At 41.9% G+C, this 24,204-nt stretch overlaps 1 protein-coding gene across 1 annotated transcript; it reads right to left on the reverse strand.

Annotated features, from left to right (window-relative positions):
- Window positions 1-894: 894 nt before the first annotated feature.
- Window positions 895-24,204, reverse strand: DUSP29 (dual specificity phosphatase 29). Its single transcript, XM_036385190.1, has 4 exons — window positions 24,081-24,204; window positions 16,745-16,958; window positions 6,815-7,035; window positions 895-1,562 (listed from the first exon to the last, which is right to left on the reverse strand). Exons 2-4 carry the CDS (start codon window positions 16,927-16,929, stop codon window positions 1,315-1,317), a joined length of 654 nt encoding a protein of 217 aa, XP_036241083.1. The 5' UTR covers window positions 16,930-16,958; window positions 24,081-24,204; the 3' UTR covers window positions 895-1,314.

A 24,204-nucleotide genomic window follows, 5' to 3' on the forward strand; every position in this document is an offset into this window, starting at 1 on the left:
GAGGCAGTGCTGCTGACACTTGTGAATCAGCAGCTTGCAAGAGCTGCCTCACTTTGTGGAAGTCATGTGTTCCAGAAATTCTACTTTTCTGATTTACTATCATTAATTCTGGGAGAACAGTAGGCAAAAAAAAGCTGGAAGTAAATGAAAAGTATGTTTACTTCAGAAGTGTTTAATTGGCACAGCTGTGCCAGCAGAGTCCTTCAGGTAAGACCTGATTCTAGGAAAGATCCTTGTCTTTGGGAGCAGGACATGGTTCATCTGGAAGCTGCCAAATGCCAGTTCTCCTGGAAGCTGCACTCAGCCCCTAGCAAAGACAGGAATGGTAAGTGTCGTTACACTCAGGCTGCCTGATCCCCAGCAGTGGGCAAAATGCAGCCAGTTTTTTATTAACAGTGTAAGAATATCTGATATAAGCAGAAATGAAGGACTGCTAAAGGTACTAATCTTCCATGTTAGATCACTGTCTATGTCTCTCAGTTTTATAAGCTGTTTAATTTGTCCATCTGGCAGGGTGGTTGATGGAAACATACTCCATTTATATCAGCATGGTAAATAGAAGGAATGGCCCTGGCAATTTTCTGTAGTGCTGAGGGTCATCAATTATGCATGTGAATCAATGACAAGTCCTCTTTCACTTACAGCAGTCATCCAGCTCTCATGCAGGATACAAGAAAGAAGACAACTGTAGCTTGACAAAGGGATATCCTCACAGATATTTGTTATCTTTTAGTTTATCATTTGATACAGAATTCCTGTCTGTAAAGCAAATGCTCATGGTGTAGTTGATCCTTCATGTAGAGGTTCTCTAACTGCTGTGCTGCCCTGGATTATCACTGTGAAAAAAGAAATAAAATTGCCAGGAAACAGCACAAAAAGGCAAACTCCTGTGAAACCATTCAGGACTCTGGACTAAACAATTCAGTGTTTTTCCTGCAAGATTTCTTCAGGAGTGCCTATCTGCACTCCTTTAAAGGCTGGGGACTTGAGTTAGGATCATGATTTTGGGAGTACTTAGCTAGAAGAGAGTTTTAAGTTGTGCTTGCTTTTGTGTTGTAAATGTTTGGGGTTTTTTGCAGAGAGAAAAACTTATTTGTTGATGTAACAAAGAATTCTGCTAAGGCTGGAACTTCTAAGATGATGGATTTTAAATTTGGTTTCCCTTTCTCATCTAGACATTGTATTTGAAATGACTTTGGGTTTTTTTCCTAGCAAATAACAAATGATCCCTGTGACTCTGTAATTAACTACACCTTCCCCTCCCCTCCTTTTATGGAGTTGCTTTTCCAGCAGCACAGCCGTGCCAGGGCAGTGCTAGATGGTGGTGCTGTTCTGCTGCTCAGCAGGTGCTAGGCTGTTCTTGCTGTTCCTCCTCTGCAGTGCCAGCTCTATGTCCAGCTCTCTCAGCTGCTTCAGGAAGCCCCTGTTTGGCATGATGCAGCGGTGCCTTGCCACCTGCTCAATGGCATCCACCACCGTCATGTTCTTGTGGATCATCAGGTAAGCCAGGACCAGCGTGGCGGAGCGGCTGCGGCCCATGGCGCAGTGAACCAGCACCTTGCCTGTGGAAACAGAGGGACACGTCACAGCTGACACGGGGTGGTCCTTTCCTCTTGACAGTGAAGGTTTCTGTAGTGCCCCTGCTCTGTTTGGTGTTTGACTCCCCTCACCAGCACTCAATAAGCCTCTCTTACAGCCTCAGTTTTCCCTCGTGTGAAAAATCTTACAGCTGAACACAATCTACGGTAGGGATGATCCATTTATTTCTGTAGGGGGATAGAATATAAGAAAATAAAGATAGTGTAGAAAGTAATCTTACCCCTAAGGAGTTGCAGCTGGGCCAATTATCAAAGATTAGGAGCAGGCCTGACTTTAACAGGCCACAGGTGTAACCAATGAGAAGAAGAGTGCTATAAAAGAGGGGGGGGGGGCTGGTTGAGAGGGGAACTGGAGTCAGTTGCTGCTTTGTGAGGAAGAGAGAGTCAGTGCTTGGAGGAGATGCCCATGAGAAACACCAAGAAGGTATGGAACTTTTGTGATAAGAGACAATGGTATGGAACCCCTCCAATAAGATGACAATATAATTCTACACCAAATATCTTTTTATTTGTGGGCAAAGCTTGCAGAGAAGGCCTTGGGAGTGCATTAACTATCATGGCAAGCCCTGCTGCAGCCTTGACTTACATGCCTCACAAACTGTGTGTTTGCAATTTTGGGAGCAATAACCAAAGCACAAGAGTGTGGGGTTTGGCTGTGCTCTCAGACTGTCCTTCCATGAGAATAAATGGAATGCATAGGGAGTGCCTTTGCCAGTTCTACTAACTAGACACACAAAGTAACCAAATTGGATTTTGGTTTTTTGTTGGGGCAATAATGTCTTTTGAGATTTAGATAGCATCACTTGATGCCAATATTTGAGGGCAGAGGATAAAAAGGTCATAGGCATATAACCAGTGTGTGGAAAAAAAACACCTCTTACTCTATAGAAAAGCTGCTGTAGAAGTTTCTGGCTAGCACCCTGTTGTGTTGAATGCAAGTAATGTTTCACCAGCACCATCATGTGAGTGTTCTAATATGATCATCTCCCTGCAGTAGGAGCCTGTCTCATACCCTGTGAGTGCAGAGTCTGTGCCAAGAGTTTTCACCTCCAAATAAACATGCTACAGTTTAACTCTGTGACACTGCTTGGCTTAGCTTGGGACTTCCAGAGGCAGGAAGTCATTGGCTTTGGATAGTAACAAGGTTGTAAGCCTTGTGGAGCCTTCCCTGTTAGCAGTATCTGGGGGAGGTGAAGGAAGAGAACAGTGAGTGGGTTCAGGTCTGATTGACAGGTTTTGAAACACTTCAAAAGATTTCCAAAAATGATTCAAAGCCCTCAAGGGGGTCTCGCAAAAGGTTGAACTGCTGAAGGAAGTAGATTTGGAGCACGCTCTCTAACACCCTGCTAAGCAGAATTGCTACAAGAGAAAAAAATAAAAACTGTGCTATCAGGGCCAATAATAGTTTATCTCTGTCAGCTATGCCTAGTGAGAAGTGCTGGGTGCAAAGCCATGACTCCTGCAGATTAACTCCTTTGCTTCCAGGCACAAGAGGATGCCTTGGCACAAGCAACATTGCTATGTAATGGATGCATCAAGAACTGCCAACGCTAAAGGATTAATGGTTACAGTCTGCATCCTAATCCAGCAGATAGTCTTTGAGGCATCTTGGCAAAATTCCAGTCCTTCTGATAACTAAAAGTGCCTCTTCCTCTCCTGGAAAATGATAATCCATTCTATTATTACTGAAAATATTTGCAGTGGATGAAAAGACACATTTGTTTAGCCCTTCAGTGCTTCTCTTTAGAGCTTCCCACCTTGTAAATCTGTTGCTGTTGATGTGATAAAATAGGTGATGGGACAAGGAGCGCTTTGTTTTGTGTGGGTGGCAAATGGAGGAGATCTAGGAGAAAATACAGTTTTGTGTTGTGTTAACAAAGGCAAAAAATGGCTGTACAGTCTTCTGAAATGTCCACTGGTTTGCAGAAAAAGAAGTTTGTCCTTGGCTGTGTGTGAATAGTGAAGAGCCAACTGCCTGTTACCACAGAACACTGACACTCTTCTGCAGAGCCATGTCCCTTCTGTGCTATTTTGTAGGCTCTTCATTCTAATATAAGGACCACTCAGAACCCTCATTTCCCAAAAGGGAGTCTGCTCTTGCAGTCTTGGGTTCTGACCACTATATCTTCAAGGTGTGCCAGAATATATACTATCAATGCACAGAGATAGAGGTCTGCTGAGTGGTGACAGATCTCTGAAATACTTTGTGCACTTGACTTGGGTTTGTGTTTCTTGAAAATTTGTCTAGATGCAGCTCTACGTTTTCAGAATCATTTGGAGCCATGAATATTGAGGTCTTTGGTCAAAAACCTCAGGTCTTCATCATTTTCTAATATGTTTCTTCCTACTTTGTTTTCTTTTAAAATCTCTGTCTTTAGTGTATTTTTCCCAGACATTTTAATGTGAAGTGAAAATGCCATTCCCCTTTGTTCTACATTTTGAGTAACTAAAATTTCAAGGGAATGAGTATTAAATCTGTAGCTTAGTAGGAAACCTAAAGAAATCTTAAAATAATGTCTTCCTTTCATGTTATACAGGCCTCACTGATAAAAAATTTAAGCTGTTCTATGGTCTGAATTGCATGTTTTGGGAAAGCTTTCTGCCCAGCTGAATGACATGCCCAGCATGCATAATTGTGACTCATTAGAGTTTGCCTCTAAATCTTACTCTTGTAACTGCTCTTATGTCCAGCAGCCCATGCTTAAGCCCTACGAATACTGTTCTGATCAGGGAGTTTCTTCATCATCATGAAGATTTTAAATGTTAAGTCAGAATTAGGACTGTTTTGACAGCATCCAAATTGCCAAGCTTTTTGGTCTGATTCAGAGAGGGCCTTCTTCATTAGAATGACAATTTGTTTCAATAGCAGTGACTATTGAGCACCTTCCCAGCAAAAATCATTATCTGAAGACATCTATTCAATGAATCTGATCATTTGGCTGAAGGTCATACCCCAGATACAGCCAGACTAAGTTCATCAACACACAGATTCTGGTCACACAAGCTGAGGCTTTTTCCTTTCTCCCCCTTTCCCTCTCTGTGTTTGCTCAGTTCTAATACAAAGCAGTAAAGCAATGCAAAGCTGTTACTGATCAGTAGTATTTAGCACCACACGCTGAAGTCCCATGTCGTTACCACTGGAGACAGGTGCTTGGTTACTTCATGCAAAATCCTGTTTAGGAATCTGGATGCTCTTTGTCAATCAGGAAGGAGCACACAAGTGCACCTTCATTGCCTGTTCATTTGGCACTTGAAATGCAGAACGCCTTTCTGCACTAGAGGTGCATTCACAAATAATACATTTATGTTGTTGGAGGAGAGCCCTAGGTACCTCTAGTCTTTTCTTCCATAGGAGGCACCAGTCCACTTTAGTCTAGCTTCTGGAGTCATTCTATTCTGTGAATGTGTATTGGAAAGTTATGCTTTAAACCTGTGTCATCCTGGGCCATGCATTGCGTATTTACATGTCTCTGGCTGGGCTAAGAGGTGTCCATACACACATTTTACTTTTCCCTCATGAGAAAGCTAAGAGCTTGCTCTTTTTCTTCATGGGTGTTACAGTAGGTCTTCCTTAGAAAAGATCCTAGATGACTTGTTTAAAAGCCATTTGAATGTGGCAGAATTGACTACAGCTACAGAAATCACTGCCATTTGTAGTATCTACTTGAGTGCAGATTTTTTTGTTTATTTTATTTGTTCACCCAGTCACTCTTCAATTTGGTTTTGTGTTCCAGTGCAGGGCTGGTGCTTGCTACTGTCTCAGGACTTCCTGGACTTTTATGTGGTTTTGAAACAAAAAGGTTAATATGCCCCATCTCATCCTTTCCTCCTACAACATTTATTGGGAAGCGAGGCTTTTTTTTTGCCCTTGCTGCTTCTCTTGTGCTTGTTTCTTTACCTCAGTGCAGCAGACTAAAGTCTTATGGGAACAGGAGGGTGGTGGGAATGAGGAAGTCTGCATTTCTTATTCCAGCTACTCCAGTCTGACACTGACCTCTGGCCTCCAGCCATGGCTAGACACAGGTGTGTGCTAGTTATCCTCTCCTTTCCAAAGGCACTGCTTCAGACACACTTTTTTAAAATGCTGGGTATCTTTCTTCATAAGCAAGTAAGCTCCTGAAGCAGTTTCTCCTGCTATTAGGACTTTGATTTTTAAAACTGATCTGCTTTCAAGGTTTTCTCCTGAGCAAGGGAAGGGACTGTTGTGTGGACTGTACTTGTTGAAAGGGCAGAAGTGTAAAGACCTGGCTGGCTATTGGAAGCAAGTCAGGTAGTAACTGCCTGCAGCTGAGGTAGACAGCCAAGAACAGAAGCTGACACAAGGCTAGAAACTTGATATCTGACCCTATGATATTAAGGTCTCTATAGGTCAGCAGGAAAGTTTTAAGTTTCTCAACTGGTTTCTGGTAAAATATCTTGCTGAGATTTTTTTTAAAAGTATGTGAGGGGAAGGAGTAGGAGTAATATTGAAAGTCAGTGTGAGGCCTAGGCTGTAGCACTTGACATCAGTGTCAGGCCTTCTGATAGAACACGGCTGGAGATCAGCAAATAATGAATTGTAGTAATCAAGCTGAGAAATTACAAACACTTTAATGAAATGTTTCTAGTTTACTGCTGTCAGAACTGTACCAGTTCCCTGCTGCTTGGAAGATGGCAGAGAAATAAATGTTACAGGTTGGGGTAGATCTGATGGTCAGGTAGGAGGGGTGGTTTCTATATTTATAGAGAGAATCTAATGGTGCAGAGCACAAAGCTGTGGAATGATGACATGGAATGTCTGAGACCACTTGTGTTCTACTCCCAGCACTATGCAACTAATATTTATTAAACCTGTCTTGATAGGGGCTAATTAGGAAAAGGAGGAAAAGACAGCATATTCATGGCACCTAGGCAATTTCCAGTTGTCTCACGTGTTTTTGAAGGAGTCAAAACAACAAAAAAATCTCTGTCAGACAGGACCCCTTGATAGCAGCTGTGATGAGAGCTTTGACAAAAGTGCTTGGTGAGAGGCTCTTGGGGTGGTATTAGTGAGAAGGGTCATCATAAATACATCACTGCCTTCTCTTAAACTTGTTCCCTACTACTAGTTGTATTGTCTCTGGTAAACTATATTGAACTTGTTTCATTCCTGCAAGGTTAAATGCCATGGAACTATGCTTTTAATTACTTGTGGTAAATATTATACTGGTTGGAACCATTTTCAGCACCCTCCTTACTTCTTTCATCCTGAAGAGCGTTATCAATGAATTTGGAAGCCGAATAAAAGAACTGGCTGAGGTTGAAGGTGGGGAGATCATCAGCCTCCACGCCGTGGTACTGCAGGGCCATGCTGCTGTAGTACTGCGCTCCCGTGTCCACGTTGCGCTGCCCGTGGGCCGCGTTCAGGATGTGCGTGAACCCCGCCTTCTCCAGGCTGTAGCGATCCAGAGCCGTTTTCCTGGGAAAACAAGAGCTGCCATGTAACTCAACAAGCTTCTTCAAGGCTAGGAAAAAAAAATTAAGAAAACCTCTGATTTGGTATGTTCTAAATGTTAGTGAAACTGATAATGCTTTAACAATGCATAATTTACCATTTTAAGGATCTTAAGATATTGTCATTCTGTTTGAAGCTGTCATTCTTTTGGAGTTCCTAATTATCTCCCTCAGGTCCTTAGAGCATGTTTAATATGGATTTATTTTGCTGTTACCTGTGCACATCGGCAATACTGGCTTCCATCCATCTTGTACAAGAAGAAACTTGGGATACAGAAAGAAATAGAAGGAATTGTCTAAAGTCAGAAAAGGAAATCAGTGGTGGAACTTGAAATAGGACCCGTGAATGCTGTTTTCCCCTTCAGTCCCTATCAAATGATATTGCAGATGTAATAAGAGTCAGTAATATGTGAGTAGTAAAATAGTCTGGGATTCAAAAAGAAACTCTTCTTCCCTAAAAGAAGGTACTGAGTTCTTCTCAATTTCTCTAAAAAATAAATACAATTTTAAAATCCCATCCCTATGTGAATATAACTTCCTATCACAACTCCATTTTACTGTCTTGTTTGGTCAAACCAGAGGTCTAAAGCAAAAAAGAACTATATAAGGAAATTTGATATTAGCCTTCAGAAGAAGCTGGAATTCATGTATTTAGCCAAAGGTTCTCATTTGTTCTTGTCCTGTTCCCTTGGACAAGGGAAGTCAGAGAAGAGAGGAAAGCTTAGATTTGTATGTTCAATACCCACTGTAGGTGCTTGCTTTAGGATAAAATTCCTAAAAAAATGTAAAGTTCATGGCCAAGCATGTAAAAACTTTTTCTCTTCCATTACAGAAAGCTTTTAGTTTGGGAAAATTTTGTTCTGAAAAAGCTGTCAAGTTTCATTAGTGCCTAGGAAAACTACAAAGCTTTTTACAAAAAGAAAAAAATGACATAACCTTTATTCTGTTAATATATTTTCACATAACTACTGCATGATGTAAAAAAGCTTTTTCCAAACAAAAGTACCTCTCTCCATGAATGTTTCTTGAACACTTCCATGTGTAAATGTAGCTGCTGTCACACAGGACATTGTGGTGGGCTACCTGCTGTGTTTCATAATTCTAGTGGTGACAGCCCACAATAGCTTGAAGCTGACTGCCTTTCCAAGCTCACAGTCAAAACCCCCTCTGAGCAGTCAAGGACCTAATGATTAGAGCACTTAACTGGGATATGGGTACTGAAGGTTTTACCTATGCTTGCTCTTACTTAAATTAAGCCCATGATCATTGGCTGCTCTGGGTAAATATTGCCCTGCATAAATTCCTTTCTGGTCAGGAATGATAATGTCTTGACAGTACTGGTATTTTTGCCATGGAATAATGCCCGACATCCCCTATACAATCATGTAAAAGTCAAATAAAAGCTTCTCTTAGTGTGGTGATGCCTACCTAATAAGTTTAGTAGACCCTGGAGCACTGCTAATGGTGTAAGTTGCCACTTTCACCTCATGTTAAATAATGCCTACTCCTTCCCTTTGTATTCCTATAGCAGTGATTGACTGAGGAAGACTTTCTTCTCCCTCCTTGTAGGAGATTTTGTGCCTTAGGATTCCCTGTATGTAAATATTGCCAGCAAAGACACTTCAGTTCTATACGGAAAGGATGGAGAGTACTTAAAATAAAACAGGTTAAATGTCCTGGCTGAAGTGGTGCAGTGAATAACTACTACTCTTCATTTTGATGTCCTTGAGGTGAGCTACAGTTCCTGTTTTCAAATTAAGCCTGTCTTTGTTTTACCTCCCTGATGCTGGAATAGAGAAAAGGTGGTTTTCATTGATCAGACTTGGCCCAAGGCATCTATCCTACAAACCATGTAAGACTGAGGGGCTTCAGGTCAGAGACCCATGCACAAGGAGAACCCTTGCAAGTGGAGATCTGCATGCTGAGTAGGAAGCAGGACTGCAGAGTAGTAAGGGTCAGTAGAAAACCAAATTTTTTGATGGACTGTACATACTATCACACTTGGACTTCTGCAAGCACTGCTTAGGCTAATAAATAGCATTAGAATTAAATTATGAAGTTGTTCTGAGCAAGGACAATGTCAAACAATAGGTCACAGTCGTTAACATTTGACACTTGTTTTTATATGAAATTGAATTTTCCTGTTTCCTTGATTGGAGATTGCCTTTTGACGCAGTGGATGCCACTAATGCATTTTTCTGACAGTCACACAGTCTTGTTCTGTTTTCTCCAACCTGATTTTGCAATGTTGGGTGGCCTCAGTTTTCCAGTACATATTCAGAAAGAAGGGATGCTGTCTTTCAGTAACTTTCATAAACAGTTCAGCCTGGCCAAGCTTCTCTCAACTTCGCCTTCCATCTCCCAGTCTTGCCTGTAGCTGCATTCTGTGAATTGAAGGCTCGGGATGGAATTATTTGTATTTAATCAGTTTAATCATTTTGCACCACAAATGCATTAGCAGTTGTTTTGCCCTTGACCTGTGGGAGGTTGGGAATAGGCACATTGTTACTCTGCTTGCTCTGTTTGTTTCCCAACTTGGGCTGGAAATGGACTCAGAAGCAGCAATGTATCAACCTTGAATGGTGTTGCAAAAATTCATTATTAATGCTCAGATGTAACTATACCATCTTCTGTGATATAACTTTTTTTTTTTTTAAACAGCAAATTACACGTGTACCAAGGAATTTATGCTGTTTTCCTCAATGCTTGAGCTAGGCTGACTTTAAAATGTTATCTGCTTTCTAATTATGCTGGATATGCAGACTGATTTAGCAATAGCCTTTGGACTGAATAGAACCTTACCCAATGGAATTGTTTTCTTTATTATATGGATCCATATTTTCTTCTTTTTACTGACATTGCTAATCTGAAAAACTTCCAGAAAATGAGTGCTCAGTGCTGAGCACTCAAATCTGTTAAGTTCTCCACATTTTCACTGGAATAGCTATCACTCAAACTATGTGTAGGTGTTGTAGAACCTGTTAGTGGAAGCAAGACCTAAAATACCTGCCCTAAGTGGAGCAGGGTCAATACAGTCCTGTGGCCACGTGGCTTTTGCATCTGCAGGCCAAGCTAGTGCACACAGTCTGTAAAGAGGGTGTTAGGCACCTTTCTTACAGCAGATACCCTGGACACTTTTATCTATGGAAAGATTTTCCTGAGGTTTCTAATATGTTGTGTGGAGATATGAAGAAACAGTTGTTGTGTAATAGAAAATAGGGTTCACTGGACTGCAAGAGGTGCTTGCCTTGGGCTTTAGAATCTGTATCTTGTGAAGAAAGCTGAAGTGACACTTAGTCTTTTTCAAGAGCAAGAGCGCTTGATTTCAAACCTAATATGGAGATTAGAAAGTACTTTAGCTCCTGCCTCTTTCTCTCTATCCCCTCAGTCTTATACTTGATAGTTACATTTTCATAAGAGATTTCACTACTGTTCTTTGAAAATTTTTCCTCTTTTTTTTTCTTTGTAAAATCTTTCCCCAAAATCTAGGCAAAGAGCCCAGCTGGACCACCACTTGTCATACTGGCTCAGGTTTATCTGCTTTTTACCTCCTGTCAGCCAGTACTTTGTACTTTGATCATAAACATGACCACAGAGAAGCTCTGTGCTGAGACTGACACTGCCATAGTTAAACTTGGGGTCACACTTGGTTTGCAGCAGCTTGGTGGCCAGTTAGCAGAGCAAGCAACAGCCTGGTAAGGCACCAGGTGTGAGACCTGTGTGCCTGTAAATGGGAATGTTACTGTGCCCCTCAACTGTTTGCCTGGACTGCCTATAGCCAGCAGTGAGCTCTGCCTCTGTGGGAAGGACTGGGCTGCTCTCCACCCTCAGCTGAGTCTGCAGTGTCAAAGCTGTTGTGAAAACATCCCTCTGTACCCTGTAACCAGAACCTGTGGGGTTTGCTGTGTTTCATCATGCATGGTGCTTCTGATTACACCCCAAGGAGAAGGGAATGCTCTTGGCCTTGCAGTTTTCACCGTGCCTGAGGTATCAATATTGTAGAGGAAAGAGATAAATAAATCAGGCATAAATATCTGTAAATATCTGATTGGTTGAGGTTACTAATAGCATAGGATTGTTCAGGGCAATATGAATCATTACCTTATTGGAGGATTTATGACTCCATTTCTAATTCAATTTTGACTAGAAAAGGCATCGGGGTTTTTTTCCTTGCCATTTGCTCACTATCAGAGTGTAATAGTCAAGCTAACAACATTCTTCTTTTCCCCTCCTTGGGTGCTGCTGTCCCCTATTAAACTGTGATTAATACTTTCACTTTTGTGATTATGGTTGAATTTTAAGTAGCCATTGTAAAGAGGAGTTTGCTACAAATGCCAGTGTAGGTGAAGCTGTAAGCACTTGGCTACTCTAGCAATTGTTTTCATTTTGTATATCTCCACCATCTGTGCTATTAGCACTTGATTTCCTTTCACATGGTGCAGCTGTTGTCTCCAGTGTCTGCCTTGAATGTGTTCCCGTGCAAGGAAGGTGAAGTGTGGCACTGGGAGATAACAATGAAAATTTCAATGTAATTCAGTTTAGTAAGAGATGACCTGTGCTGATTAGTCCCATGTTAAAGCTCATCAGCTCTTCAGTTCAGAGCACATAAACTTATGCTAAAAGTTAAATATACCCAGAAGTCCTTTTCTCTGTGTTAAGCAAAAGCTCAGTGCTTTGCTGAATCTGACCCTGCATTTACTGTAGGGCAGATGGACTCATAAACATGTTTTGAAAGTTCTGAGGCAAGGGGGAGTACTTTGATGTGGGAATCCCACCTCAATGGTGAAAACTGGAGATAAAATCACTTTCACATATGGATATATTGATACTAACAGACTCACCAAAAGGGGAAACTGACCGAGACAAAAGTGTCATCCATTTTCAGATGGTTCCCAAAAGACTGTTTACCTCTCTTGGCTTGTGCAAGGGCAAGTAGAGGGCTTGTCTGAGACTTTAACTGTGCCTGCTGTCAGTTTTAAGGCTAAGTTTTATAGGATCAATAGCAAGTGCTGCAGCAAACTCTGTGTTCTTCTGGAAGAAACAATGTGTAAGTAGTTACAACATGAAAAAGAATGCTTTCTTTTAGGTTGCTGTCTCCACTGTACCAGATCCCCTCTCTCTTTTCAAAAATACTGTCATAACAAGCTTTAGTCCCAGCTGCTTTTGTTAGAAAGTTGCCCAAATCAATGGAATTGGAGGAGAGGGGAAAAGAACTTGCAGGCACTGCAGCCTGCACCTTCACACACAGTATTAAGTATACTGAAAGCAGCTAACAAAGTGAAGATGTGTGGCTCATGAGGAAAACATAAATACACCTCCTAAAGGAAGGAAGTAGTCCTCCAAAATACCTCAGGAGGGTGTGGGCAGAGCAACTCCCTCCCCAGGTAAGTTAGCACCTTACAGCTGGTACTGCTCAACCAGATGACTGGTGTGCTTATCAACTTCAAGTAAAGCCAAGTCTCTTAAACTTCATGCAAAGGTTGTGCATTGCAAACATGTTTCAGTATAGACTATTAAAGCCACAGATTGATGTGACCCAGATTGACAAAACACCAGGAAATCTGAGGCAACATGTTACTAGGAGAGGAATCGCCTCTCTCGAACTTTTCCATTTTCTTAAGTGCTAAAGGAAAGCTCGATGCAGGATGATTTACCAGATGGTCAGTGTCAGAAAGAAGCTTGCTGAATATAGGCAATATTGACACTTTCTTAAGAAAATCTGGCAGTTCTCCCTCCTGAGGAGAGATGTTGAGAATTTCCAATAATACTGACCCAATTTTCTTTGGTAACTCTAGTACTGAGAGAGTCTGGAGATAGTGTAGCATTGTATCCTCTTTTCCTTCTGAGGTGTTGCTCCATTTCTCTGGGTACCTCCTGCTCAGTGTGAATTAAAAGAATTTTTAGGTACCACTGAAAACAGTGAGTGAGATCATCAGGATATGGGATGGAAAATATTTAGTATTTAATTTTCCTCTCGCCCAAAATGGTGGATGTAGTTTTTGTAAGTGATACAACCTAGATAGAGGAAATAGCTCTCTGCTTTCTATACAGCAAAGGCACCAAGCACTCATGCTGTGTTCAGTCAGTTCCTGGTCTTGACTTCAGTCACTCATCAAATGTTAGAAATCACTGATAGACAGAGATGTTATATGGGGAAGTGTTACTTGTCTTGGAAACCATTGGAGTGTTGAGGTTTACTGTCCAGCATTAAAGATCTGATTTTCTGGATTGTTAAACTGCTGTTACAATTGGCAGGTTCTCATTCTACCCAAGTTAAAACTATATCCTCAAGAGTGTTGTTATAATCTAAATCTGTATTTGCTTCTATTTTTATATGATTAATACTGATGTAGATGCTAGGAGTTGGCAATGCTAAACGATGGGAGGTAGCTGTTTTCTAGCCTGAGAGAGTCCCATCTGTTTTCTTCTAGGTTAGTGTAAATTGTCTTTTTACTTGGTCACTTGGACAAAGCCATGCCATATTGCTTCTCTGCAGAAAGGTAAGAGGAGAGAATGAGTTTTAGTTATGCATACATTTCATGTTTAGTTATTTATCTTAATTATCATGCACTCCAAATTGTGGGTTTGGGTTACTCCTTACCTGCATCACATCTGAAGACTGTGAGTCATGGCAAGGCACAGACTATAGCTTTTGTGAATTGCAAGCTCAGTTCAGCTGCATACCCAGAAAATTATTTTTCATACTTAACTTGTAAAGAATTACATTTCAAAAGACTTTTTTTTTTTATGGGAGTAGTTTGAGAACATGGCAAGACCTGAAATTGTGATCAGAGCTTAAATCCTAAGGAGATCTAGTGCATGTTTAAGAGGAAAACAAATTGGGAGGCCTTTGTCTTCAGCCAAAATATTTTTTGAACTTCAGAAATGTGGAAGCCTAAACATCATCTCGGGTAATAAGTCCATCACTGAAGAGCTGCAAGAAGAAACTACAAGATGAGTAACTGGCAGAGACTTTCCATGTGATCCCACTGAACCAAGCAGGTTTGGGATTTGCCAGTAAAACTGCCTCCAAGCAACCAGGTGGCCAGTGAAACAAAGGAGAAAAACAAGGCTGCTTTCTATCCCTTTAGAGGACTTCTAAATATGAGGAGGATACATGCAAACACTAATCCTGGTAGCAATTGCCTCAAAATTGTGGCCAAGAGTGTTTTATTCCTGTCGCTGGGCTGTGTCATACAAATTCCAGTATCTGGTCTTTAAAAGCCCTTGGAACTTGCTGGGGGAAAATTTCACTTGGAGCTGAACACAGCATGTTATATTTTGAGGCTTTGATTATTCTGGGTCTGACAGGCTCATAGAGATTTCATTGCCTCTGGGCAACATCTGCAGTGAAGCCTCATAACAAAAGGATGGAGTGGCCTCACAGGGCTCCTTGATAGCCTGGATTGCATTAGAAGGAAGATGTGGTTACGTAGCCAGGGTAATTAATTAGCATTTCCATAAGCAGTCACAAGTCCTGTTAACCTTGTAAATGCAGGAGGCAGGAATGAAGCACAGATGTGGAATCTCTGAAGATAAACTCTGCATGTATGTGTTCGCTTGATTTTGTTGATGAGTTCCACCAAATTCTTTCAACATCAACCTTAATTTAGCTTGGCTAAAGATGGAAATGCACCCAACATCTGTTCATGGCTTGTGGCATCTCTTTGGCCACCAGTTCTAAAGCAAGATCTTAAAACTATACAAAAACCCTGCCACACTGAGGGGGTAAGCTATTGGTCTGGAGTAAGATACGTAGGTGGCTCCAGGAAAGATAGAAAGGTCCATGGACTTTGCCTGTTTCAAAACAAATTTTAGTTAGGGTAGTGAAAGCCTGCGTCTTGCATGCAGACCAGTTCTCAGATTTTCTGCCACATCAAGTTTGCCCGTGCCTGGCTGACAATAGTAGTTCTCTTTTGGGGAGTTCCATTTTCTGGTGAAGTTTTATTTCTGTCGTCCCCCCCCCCCCCCGCCCATCTGCTCCTTACTTGTTTTTCCTTCTCCATAGGTTTTCTCATGCTTTTGTCTTGTCATGGTGGGGAACTTGTTTTCCTTTGAAGCACCACTGGTTTTCCTCTTGACTTAAGACCAGTCCTCAGCAGAAAGACATTACCCAGCATGATGGGTTCTAGCTCCACGTGCCTCTCAAGAAGTTTGTATTTTTGTTCCTCTGGTTAGTTTGTATGAAGTGCCAGGTGTGTGGTGTATTCAGAGTCACACCTTCTAGCCTTTACTAAATTACAGGATGTAAGAAGTCACTGCTACAGGAAGATTACAGGAAAGAGTCAGTGACTGCTGTCCTGGGCTGAGAGACTGACTTCTTGTCTGGTCACATCCCTTTGCTCAGCAGGCACAGCTATAGCTTCATCACAGAGATTAGAGGAAAATTATTCTAACAGCTTCATTCAGAATAATTCTGATGGTGATTCTAAACAATGAAGTAGGAAATAAATGCCAGGAGAGGCTGTTCTTTATGGTAAATCTTGAGTTAGAGATATCTAACTGGAGGGGCAGGGCAGGATGTGGAGAGAAAAACTCAATCCCCTTTTCTTCCTGAATCATTTGGACAGGCTGTTCCCACGGTTTAATTTTTTTATCCCACACAACACACACACACAGACTCTCTCCCATCCCTGTCTCTAAAAGTGGGAGCCTTGGCTTGGTACAAGACCAGAACTCTTGTGTCTTTCTGTTGCCTCTGGCGCCACAGAAGTAATTGGTGGATGATATTAGGAGCCTTGTAACTTATAAAGCTGTATATCTTTCCTCTTTTATAAGCTGGCAACAGATGGATTTTAGGACCTTTTAAAAAATTATTGAGAACTTTGGAGCCACTGGGGCTCCTACTTGTGTCTTTCAGTGATGATGTAAAAATATGTCATGCTAGTGCAGGGTGTAGAGGAAAATGGGAATTGGACCAATAATGGCAAAGGGATAAGAAAGGCTCTCTTGCTCTGCTTAGGGCTTGGGCTGGGGGATTTTCTGATGGCATGTCTCCTGCTGCAGCAGTCTTCTCTGCTTCTTGGAACAGACTGCTTCTAGTTTAGTCCTGTGCTCAGCAGGACTAAGTCTGTTTTGGGGTTTGTTTTTTTTCCAAATCACATTTGGTCAGATCAGTGAGACACATCGCTGCAGCTTTGCCTTCCTCAGGGTTCTGTTTGCTCTAATCTCTTGAGCAATTTGGAAATGCAGAGTGTTCTTTGTCCACAAGTACAGGCTTGGAAATGCAGAAATACTACTGCAGGGTGAGCTGTCTCTTCAGTTGCTTTTCAAGAATTACATTTTAGGCCTAAACCAACCTAAGGTGTGGCAAACACATCCAGGCCATGCTCTGTAACTGTGGAACAACTTTCACTCAGAGATAAATAACAAATTGCTCCTTGAAACAAACCATTTAAAATAGATCATGACGAGCTTCAACCTCTGCAGCCTACACTGGTGCCACTACCAGTGCTGTCACTCTGTCTTTAACAGCAGACCTGGCTGCACTTCCTCTGCTCTTTCCTGAAGCAGCAGTAACAGCCAGGGCCATGCCAGGCTCTGACATCTGTCAGTGGTTTCAAACAGTTTGCTCTGTCAGTGAGCTGTGTTTAGAAGAGCTTGGTCATGCCCTGTGTAGAGGACATGTAGCAGGTACACTTAGCTGCTACACAGGGGGTACTGTGTGCACTTACTCATCTCCTATGTAGAGGTTGGGCCAGACTTCATTGACGTGAGTGTACTGTGGGCAGCCCTTCCACAAGAGCCTCTCCAGTTCAAATGCCCCTGGGGTACAATAGTCCTCATCAGGATCTACTTTGACTGCTGTATATGCGTTTTTCTTCCCAGCGTTCCAGCTCCCTGATGACATCTTGTCCATGAAGTAGCGCTCTCAGGATGTGCGAGAAACTGGAATGCAACCAGAACAGAGCATTAACCCAAGGAAGCACAAAGCCAGTGACTCCTGCTCCAGCCGTGGCATCCTGGGAGCAGCACTGACCAGGTGGGATTGAGCATTGCTTGAGACAGATGTACCTGCTCTGTGGCAAACACAGACTTGCACCTGGATTTCTACCTCCCCAGAGTAAGGTGAGGAGTATGTTGTTGAATGAGCTCACCAGCAAAGGAAACCAAACTCAGAGGTTTGAGATTATTGAAGTTCAGTCTCTTGTCTGGATTTTGTTTCCTGAAAAATCCACTGGCAAGAATTTGGTAGGTCTAACAGCCTAGGGATCTAAAGCACCTAGGGGAACTGAGTGCAAATTTAAGTTGTTGGGGTTTTTTATCATTAATGAATACCCTCCTAATAGCTCATCCTTTGTGGTTTTCAGCAACATAGGGAGAGGAAATGTGTCTGTTCAGGTGAATGTTGCATGTACTATTGTACTCTCTTCTACTCTTTTTTTTTTCCAATGTTGCCAGCTGCAGATTCCCTGTTTGCTGCATCTCCCTGTGGGCTCTGCTTTTATTTCTTCTTCTGGACTCTCTGGTGTCTCAGAGTAGCAGTTGCTCATGTCTCATTCCCTTGAAGGGATAAACTGAACCTTGTGGTTCTGTGAGAGACTTGTAACAAGATGTGGAGTTGGGCTTGATCTTATGAAGTGTGCAAGTAGAGCCTGCCAAAAATCCACCTTTCTTGCAGGCAATGAATCCTGTAGTTGCTCCCAATTGGTTTTTTTTTTTTTTTTGGTTTTTTTTTTGTATTGGCTGCTGAATGTTTGTGTCCTTTTAATTCAAAAAATCTGGCTAATGCTTTCATGTGGCTATTGTAGAGCTGAAAGCAGGATGTCCATTTTTCACTGACATCCCAAGTACCCATGGGGTTTGTTTGCTCAGTTTGGGCTCTTTTGTGCCTGTCATGTTCTGTTTCTCTACAAAGCTTGAAAAAGCCAAATGATTGCTGTTTTCCTACTCCAAAGCTGTATAAGATTGTGGAGTCTGTTTTTGATTGGCAAGTGTACACCTTTGTTCAAAAATTGGCTTGCTTGCACTGGCAAGGGAATCTATCTTTCAGCCAAGCTTCTTAAAACATGATGATGATGTTTAGCTAAGTGGTCCTCTCTTGAGATTTTTAAAGGGCTCTGAGAATTCCAGCTTGTAGTAAATTTACCTTGGGCTTGTCTTGCATGCGTAGTACCAAGTCCCATCTATCTGCCCCGGTAGCCATGCCCTGGGAGAGCCTTCTTCCTTCCTGTGCCAGAATTATGCTAATTCTACATGCAGACTCAGCAGTGTAGATAATGTTTGTCTGTCAGAGATACAAATCTAAGTCAGTCTGACTTTGGGAGTGATTAGGGCGTTATCTAGAAATTGATAAGAACTGCTATTTGTCTAGTAAGGAATTATAACTGAGAGCCTGTTGCCTTGATGTTGAGGGCTGACTACTTTTATTCATGGCTCCATAACATGGGATGGAGGAAAGGAAGAGGAGAAAGCAATGTAATCAGTAATCCCAGTTGGTGGCCACAGTGCATTGATTTGTTACACCTCAGAACAGGGCAATTACATCTGCAAATGATCGTTTGTGGTACTGGAACACCGGCACAGTTGGAGCTTGGTTAACACTCTGAAAGCTCAACCACTGCTGAGAAATCCTTGTTTCTGTCTGTCCTGGGAAGCCACATGCTCCCTGAACTTTCAAGTACGCTATGTTCTTTTATGCCTTGCCAATGTTATCTGCTGCAGGGATTTTTAAATTGAATTAGAGCACAGGAAAGCATCAGTTGAAATTCCTCTAATAAAACATGTATTTCAGATTTGACTCTAGACTATGTAAGAAGTAACAGAGTTTAACTAGAAGGAGGGAAAAGGGGGCAAAAGGGCTGGTTTGCTAGTTCAACTCTGGAAATAATTGCCATGAAGCATTTGCTTGGGGGCAGAAGGGCTTGCATCTTCCCAGGAATCAAAGATACCTAACCCCATCTCATATTAGTTGTTCTACATAGACCAAACAGAGCTCCAGGAAGGCTATTCCCTATGCCAGCCCTCTTGGAATATAAAGTGAAAAGTGGATTGGATTTTCTTGCGGGGTTGTTCTTAATGCTGTTGTGGGCATAAGGGCATGAATGTTTAGCACAAACCCAGGCAGGGAAAGCTCAGATTTCTCTGGCAGACTTGTGTGGAGAGGAGACCATCTCTTGCAGAGTGCTCACCCAGTGCAGTCAGATGGTAGCCAGATTGCAGGGTAACCTCTGCACAGGCTTGTTGGAGCAGGCTCCCGCCCCTTGTGGTGCTTCCTGTGGGCTATAGATGAGTTAGTGCAGGCTGAGTGATGTACCAGTGCTGTGCTAGCTTGGCAGTCACTTCATGGCACTGCACCGTGTTGGGGACACACAGCCTTAGATCACAGAACAGCCTGACATGGAAGGGACCCACAAGAATCATTACAAGTGAATGGCCCACATGGAGATTGTGAGCCTGGCATTATTAGCACCTTGCTCTGACCAACTGAGCTAATCCCAGGGTCATGTGGAAGCTCTCTGGAGTAGGGACTGTCCTTATGTCCTTTGCATAAAGAACTCTGCACCCTGCCTGCTCCTGGAAATGCTGCTTCAGGGCAGCCTTTTTATTTCATGGGGGAGGGATGAAAAGTCAGCTGGCTGGAGCTGCCCTTGTCCCAGAGTGTTCTCCCCAGCAGGAAGGTCTGAGCCCAGCTTCAGGCATACTGAGGAGCAGAGCCCCGTATCTGAGGCCAGGAGTTTCCTCCCAGTGAGGCAGGGCAGTCTGTAGCTCATCCCACTGTTTCCCTGTGCCCAGAGCACAGCTTCCCTCTCATTCAGCTGGCCTGTGCCAAGGGCAGGCTGTGTGAGCTGGTGAGACCTTCCTGTTGCCCCTCTGTGCCAGAGCTGGGTGTGGGGCACACCTTGGTGGGGCCCCAGAGGTGCTGCAGCCTGTGAGGTTGTGCCTGCTGAGCCTGGCATGCTGCGGGTTCTGCCCCCAGGGCAGTGTGCACACAGCACTGAACTGCCTGAGCTCCCCACTTCTGCTGTCATGGACTTAAGGGTATTATCAGAACAAGGATGATAAAAATCCAGTCATCTGCATTTTTATACCCTAATCTTTCTCTTCATAAATACGACCAAAGTGCATGTTATCTAATAAATTTTATTTGCTAATCGCTTGGATGGCTGGAATATTTGTCCCCCTTGGGTTATATGTATATAAATGAAAATATTGTTAGTGATTTCACAAAATGGTAATTCAGAATAATGGAGAGTTAATCCTCTTTTCATTAGTGAGCCACTTCAGGACATACACTGTAGCAAATTACACTGCATTTTAAGTCATTCTCAAGTGCTGTGCACTAGGAAAAAAACATTAAACTAGTTTTGCATTGATAGAAGTAATTGTGTGGCTAATTTGGATAAGCAGCATGCACTAGGCACAGCAAAGGAATCTCTTCTTTATGTTCACTTATCTACTCTACAGCTGCCAGATGGAATTTCTTATACAGCTCTTTAGCTTTTTTTATTTTATTTTTAACAAAGCAGGGAGGGATGAAATAAAGTGCAAGGGGAAAAAAAATCTGCCAGTCTATCTGCTGTTTAATTCAGACTGTGACAGAGCACACAGTCTAGTGGCTGGAGCACCAATATGGTAGTGAAAGGTTTGCCTTCTGCACCATGTTTGGAGTCCCTTGAACTACTCAAATTAACCCAAAATTTCCAGTAAGGCCCTATCAAGTCGTAGAATGTAGTGGCCCATTTTCAAATCTGTTCAATTGAAGGGATGTCCAGTCCCACCACAAAATTTGTAGGGATGAGTTAATGCTTTTGGAAATGTCAGTCATGAGCTCTACAGTTTGGTATTCCCATAGATGGGGGAGGAAAACAGCTTTTTATCTAGAGGTGGACATCAGAGCCTTGGTAGTGCTGTGTACATTTCTAATGCTGGTTTTCCATGTGTAGTGGGAGTTTGAGTACTCTGAGACTGAAAGCTCTAAGTCATTAGCTACATTACAAAATACTGTGTTTCTTAATATATTTTCTGCTCAACGTGCTGTGCAAGCCCTAGTGCTGTGTATAAAGATGCCAAACAATTTGGCAAGATTTATGCCTGGGAGTTGAGATCCAAGTCAGCTGTAGAGACTTAAAAAGAAAAAAAATCAGGCATGCACAGCCAAGGACTGCATTTGCCTTGTTCTTGTGCAAGGGCCTATGTATCCTTTCCTTTTCTGAACCCCTCCCTGGCACAGGGGGTTCCTCCATCACTGCTGTTGACCCCACCATAGCTACTCTGCTGCCACCTTCTAGCTTTGTGTGCCTGAAGCTTCAGATCTTCAATAAAGTCAGAGCCCAGTGGCCTTGGCATAAATTTGCAACGAGAGAGGCTAAACAAGTAAAAACTGGGAAGAAAAATGGAGAGAAGACAATTTTCCTTACTCTTTCCTTTAGAAGTATTAGCTGTTCTGTCATGCAGGGCGCAGGGTTTCCTTGCCTTAATGCCCACTTCAGTCCATATTTATACAGCAGAATAGTTTATATTCTTTACCACCCATGTGTCCTGCTCTTGGAAGGTCTCCCAGCTCTTATGACATTGATCACTTGTGCTAGTGGTGATTTTGATGCTGGCTTTATTAAATTTAATTTGATGTGCACATGTGTACAAGCCTTGGTTTTGTACTCAGAGTTGTCTAAAAGCAACTTCTCCCTGAAAATACCAGGCAATCACAAATTCACCTGGTTTAGCGGAGAAGTGAAAGTTTTTAGCATTTAGCAAATACCTAAATATACAACCTGTTTGTAAATGTGGAGGCAGATTTTAATCTTATTCCTGTTCTGATGCTTTCATATTTCCCTCCTACCTGTTGCCAGCTCTGAAAAAGGAGTGGAACTGTGGTATCATCCCAAGTCTTTTCCAAGATGCCAAGGGAAGGAAAGAGAACTACCTATCAGTGCTGAGTTTTCATGAGGATTCCACAAAAATAATGACATGTCTACAGGGCTCTATACCCACCCCAGTGCAATAGGAGATAAACACAGTGCCCTTGAAGTTAATTGGTAGTTTCACCCTCAAAACTGGGTACTAAAGTAGTTAATCTACTGCCATGAACACTAAATCCAGGAGAAGAACAAAAAAAGAAGGAAAAAACCCTGTAACTTTGATTGAGAAATCATTTCTGTGCATGAAGAGCTTGTTACTAACAAAGTACTCTATTTTCTTTTCTGATCTTGGATACAGGGCAGACTTATTTGAATGTTTTTATTTATCAGGCAGAATTTAACGCCATTGAAGTTGTTGGACTTCTACTCTCCTGGGAGTAAAAACTGAGACTTTGCCTTACAGACAACTGCAAAACTAATGGTTTTATATTTACTTCCTTCCTTCCTTCAGGTTATTAACCACTCCTTCAGGTAAGAACTCATGGAGGAACAATGTTTGTAACAAGTGTGTACAAGAGGGAAGGACCCAAGAGAAGGTAAGGATGGACAATACCAGTTCTACACTTTCAAAAAATGTGCAGAAGATTTGAATCTAGTTTAGTAACCAGTCTTCAAGTAAGCTCAGTGCTGAACTCAGAAAAAAAAATCAGATCTAATGACTGAGAATCTACAGAAACAGTGAGGGAGGATCTACTCAGCAAGTTCTTGAATTTTTAAGAAATGTTCTCTTCTTCCATTTCCAGCCCACATGCCAGACACATACCTCCCTTCAGGGTGAAAAAGTGCTTGCCCTTTTTGAGTATGACTAAGCAGAGGGCTGTTTTATAAACTGGAAAGTTTCTGCAGGAGCCAATGCACACGTCTGGAGCACAGTGTTTGCACTTGGGAGGAGGGTAAACAGTGCTTTGGTTTTAAGCTTTTTGTAACTCAAACTACATCAGCTGAGCTGAGAGCTGGTCAGCTGCGGTGACAAAAGCTTGCTCTGTCAGATGATTTAATGAAATGCATTGAGAATGGTGCTCCCTGATACACCACCCCATGCTGTTTTGCTCAGCCTGGGAAGGCTGGCAGCAGCCATGAAGAGCTGTATGCTTCCCCTGTAACCTCACACTTGTTACACCCCAGGGTACTGCAATGAGCTGTGGCAAAAGCTCCTTGGGTGGGGTTATGTCTTGTTTTGTTTTGTTGGGGATTTTTTTCCTTAACACTAGGCCAAAAAGGTTACTTTTTTACAAATACTTCTTGTGATGGAGAAGTCTTTCAAGAATATTTTTCTGAAATACCCCAAAAAGAGTTTACCAAATTCCAAAACTGGATTTGCAGGATACTTAAGGAAAAAGTACAATCCTGTGTTCCCTATTCCTGTCCAAGTCTTCACCAAAATTCATTTACTTCAGTTCCTTTATTTTAGCCCTGCATTCTTATGCTTAAAGCATTCATGGACTATAAAGTAGTTCATCTATTGCAGTCATCTTTAAACAGCTTAAAACCAGAATAATTGTAGCCTCTGTGCAATTATTTCCCAGAACCTCCTGCTGTGAATATTCAAAACTAACCAGTTATTTCAATGAATTTCTAAGCCACATATGACATTTTAAAAACTTATTTTTGCCCTCATTCTTTATTGTTGAGTGGACTGGTTAATTGAAAACAGATTAAGCTGAAATTTTATTAAATATTATTAGAATGTCCAAGGGAACTTAAAACACAGTGTCATCTGAGAGATTTTTAGTTCAATTGGAAAAGCTAGATTTGACTAGAGGGTGGAGCAATTACTGAAGAATAAGCAAAATATTCTGGGACAGATATTAAAGTCTTTAAATATTGCATTTTCAGTCCCTAACTTTTACAATGAAATTATCTCCAAGATAATTACACTTTCTGCACCTAATTTCCTAATTTATAAAGTGATTTCTGTAACACAACAAGTTTGGTTTTCTAAAATTTCTAAAATTATACATTATACTTTCAAAACCTTCTTGAGTCTGTAATAATTAATTTTTTTTCTCTGCAACAAGCTAATGAGATTAATAGTTACCTCGGCAAGTTTTCCAGTTCTCAGTCCTCTCCCTGCTTTACTAAACCAGTTTACAAAAGGAAGGAAAAAGGAGCAGAAGCACAGCAGGAAATGCATATTGCTTAGCCTTACCTGTAAGCTTAGGTGGGTGCAGTAAGTAACTGGGTCCTGTGAAGTGCAGCAGAACGACACAAGAAGCCTCACGAACTGTGCAAGTAGAGTCTATTTTTAGAGGAGGATTTGCTGACTCTGACCT

This window comes from Molothrus ater, chromosome 8 (genome assembly GCF_012460135.2).
Source record: "Molothrus ater isolate BHLD 08-10-18 breed brown headed cowbird chromosome 8, BPBGC_Mater_1.1, whole genome shotgun sequence".
Lineage (NCBI taxonomy): Eukaryota > Metazoa > Chordata > Aves > Passeriformes > Icteridae > Molothrus > Molothrus ater.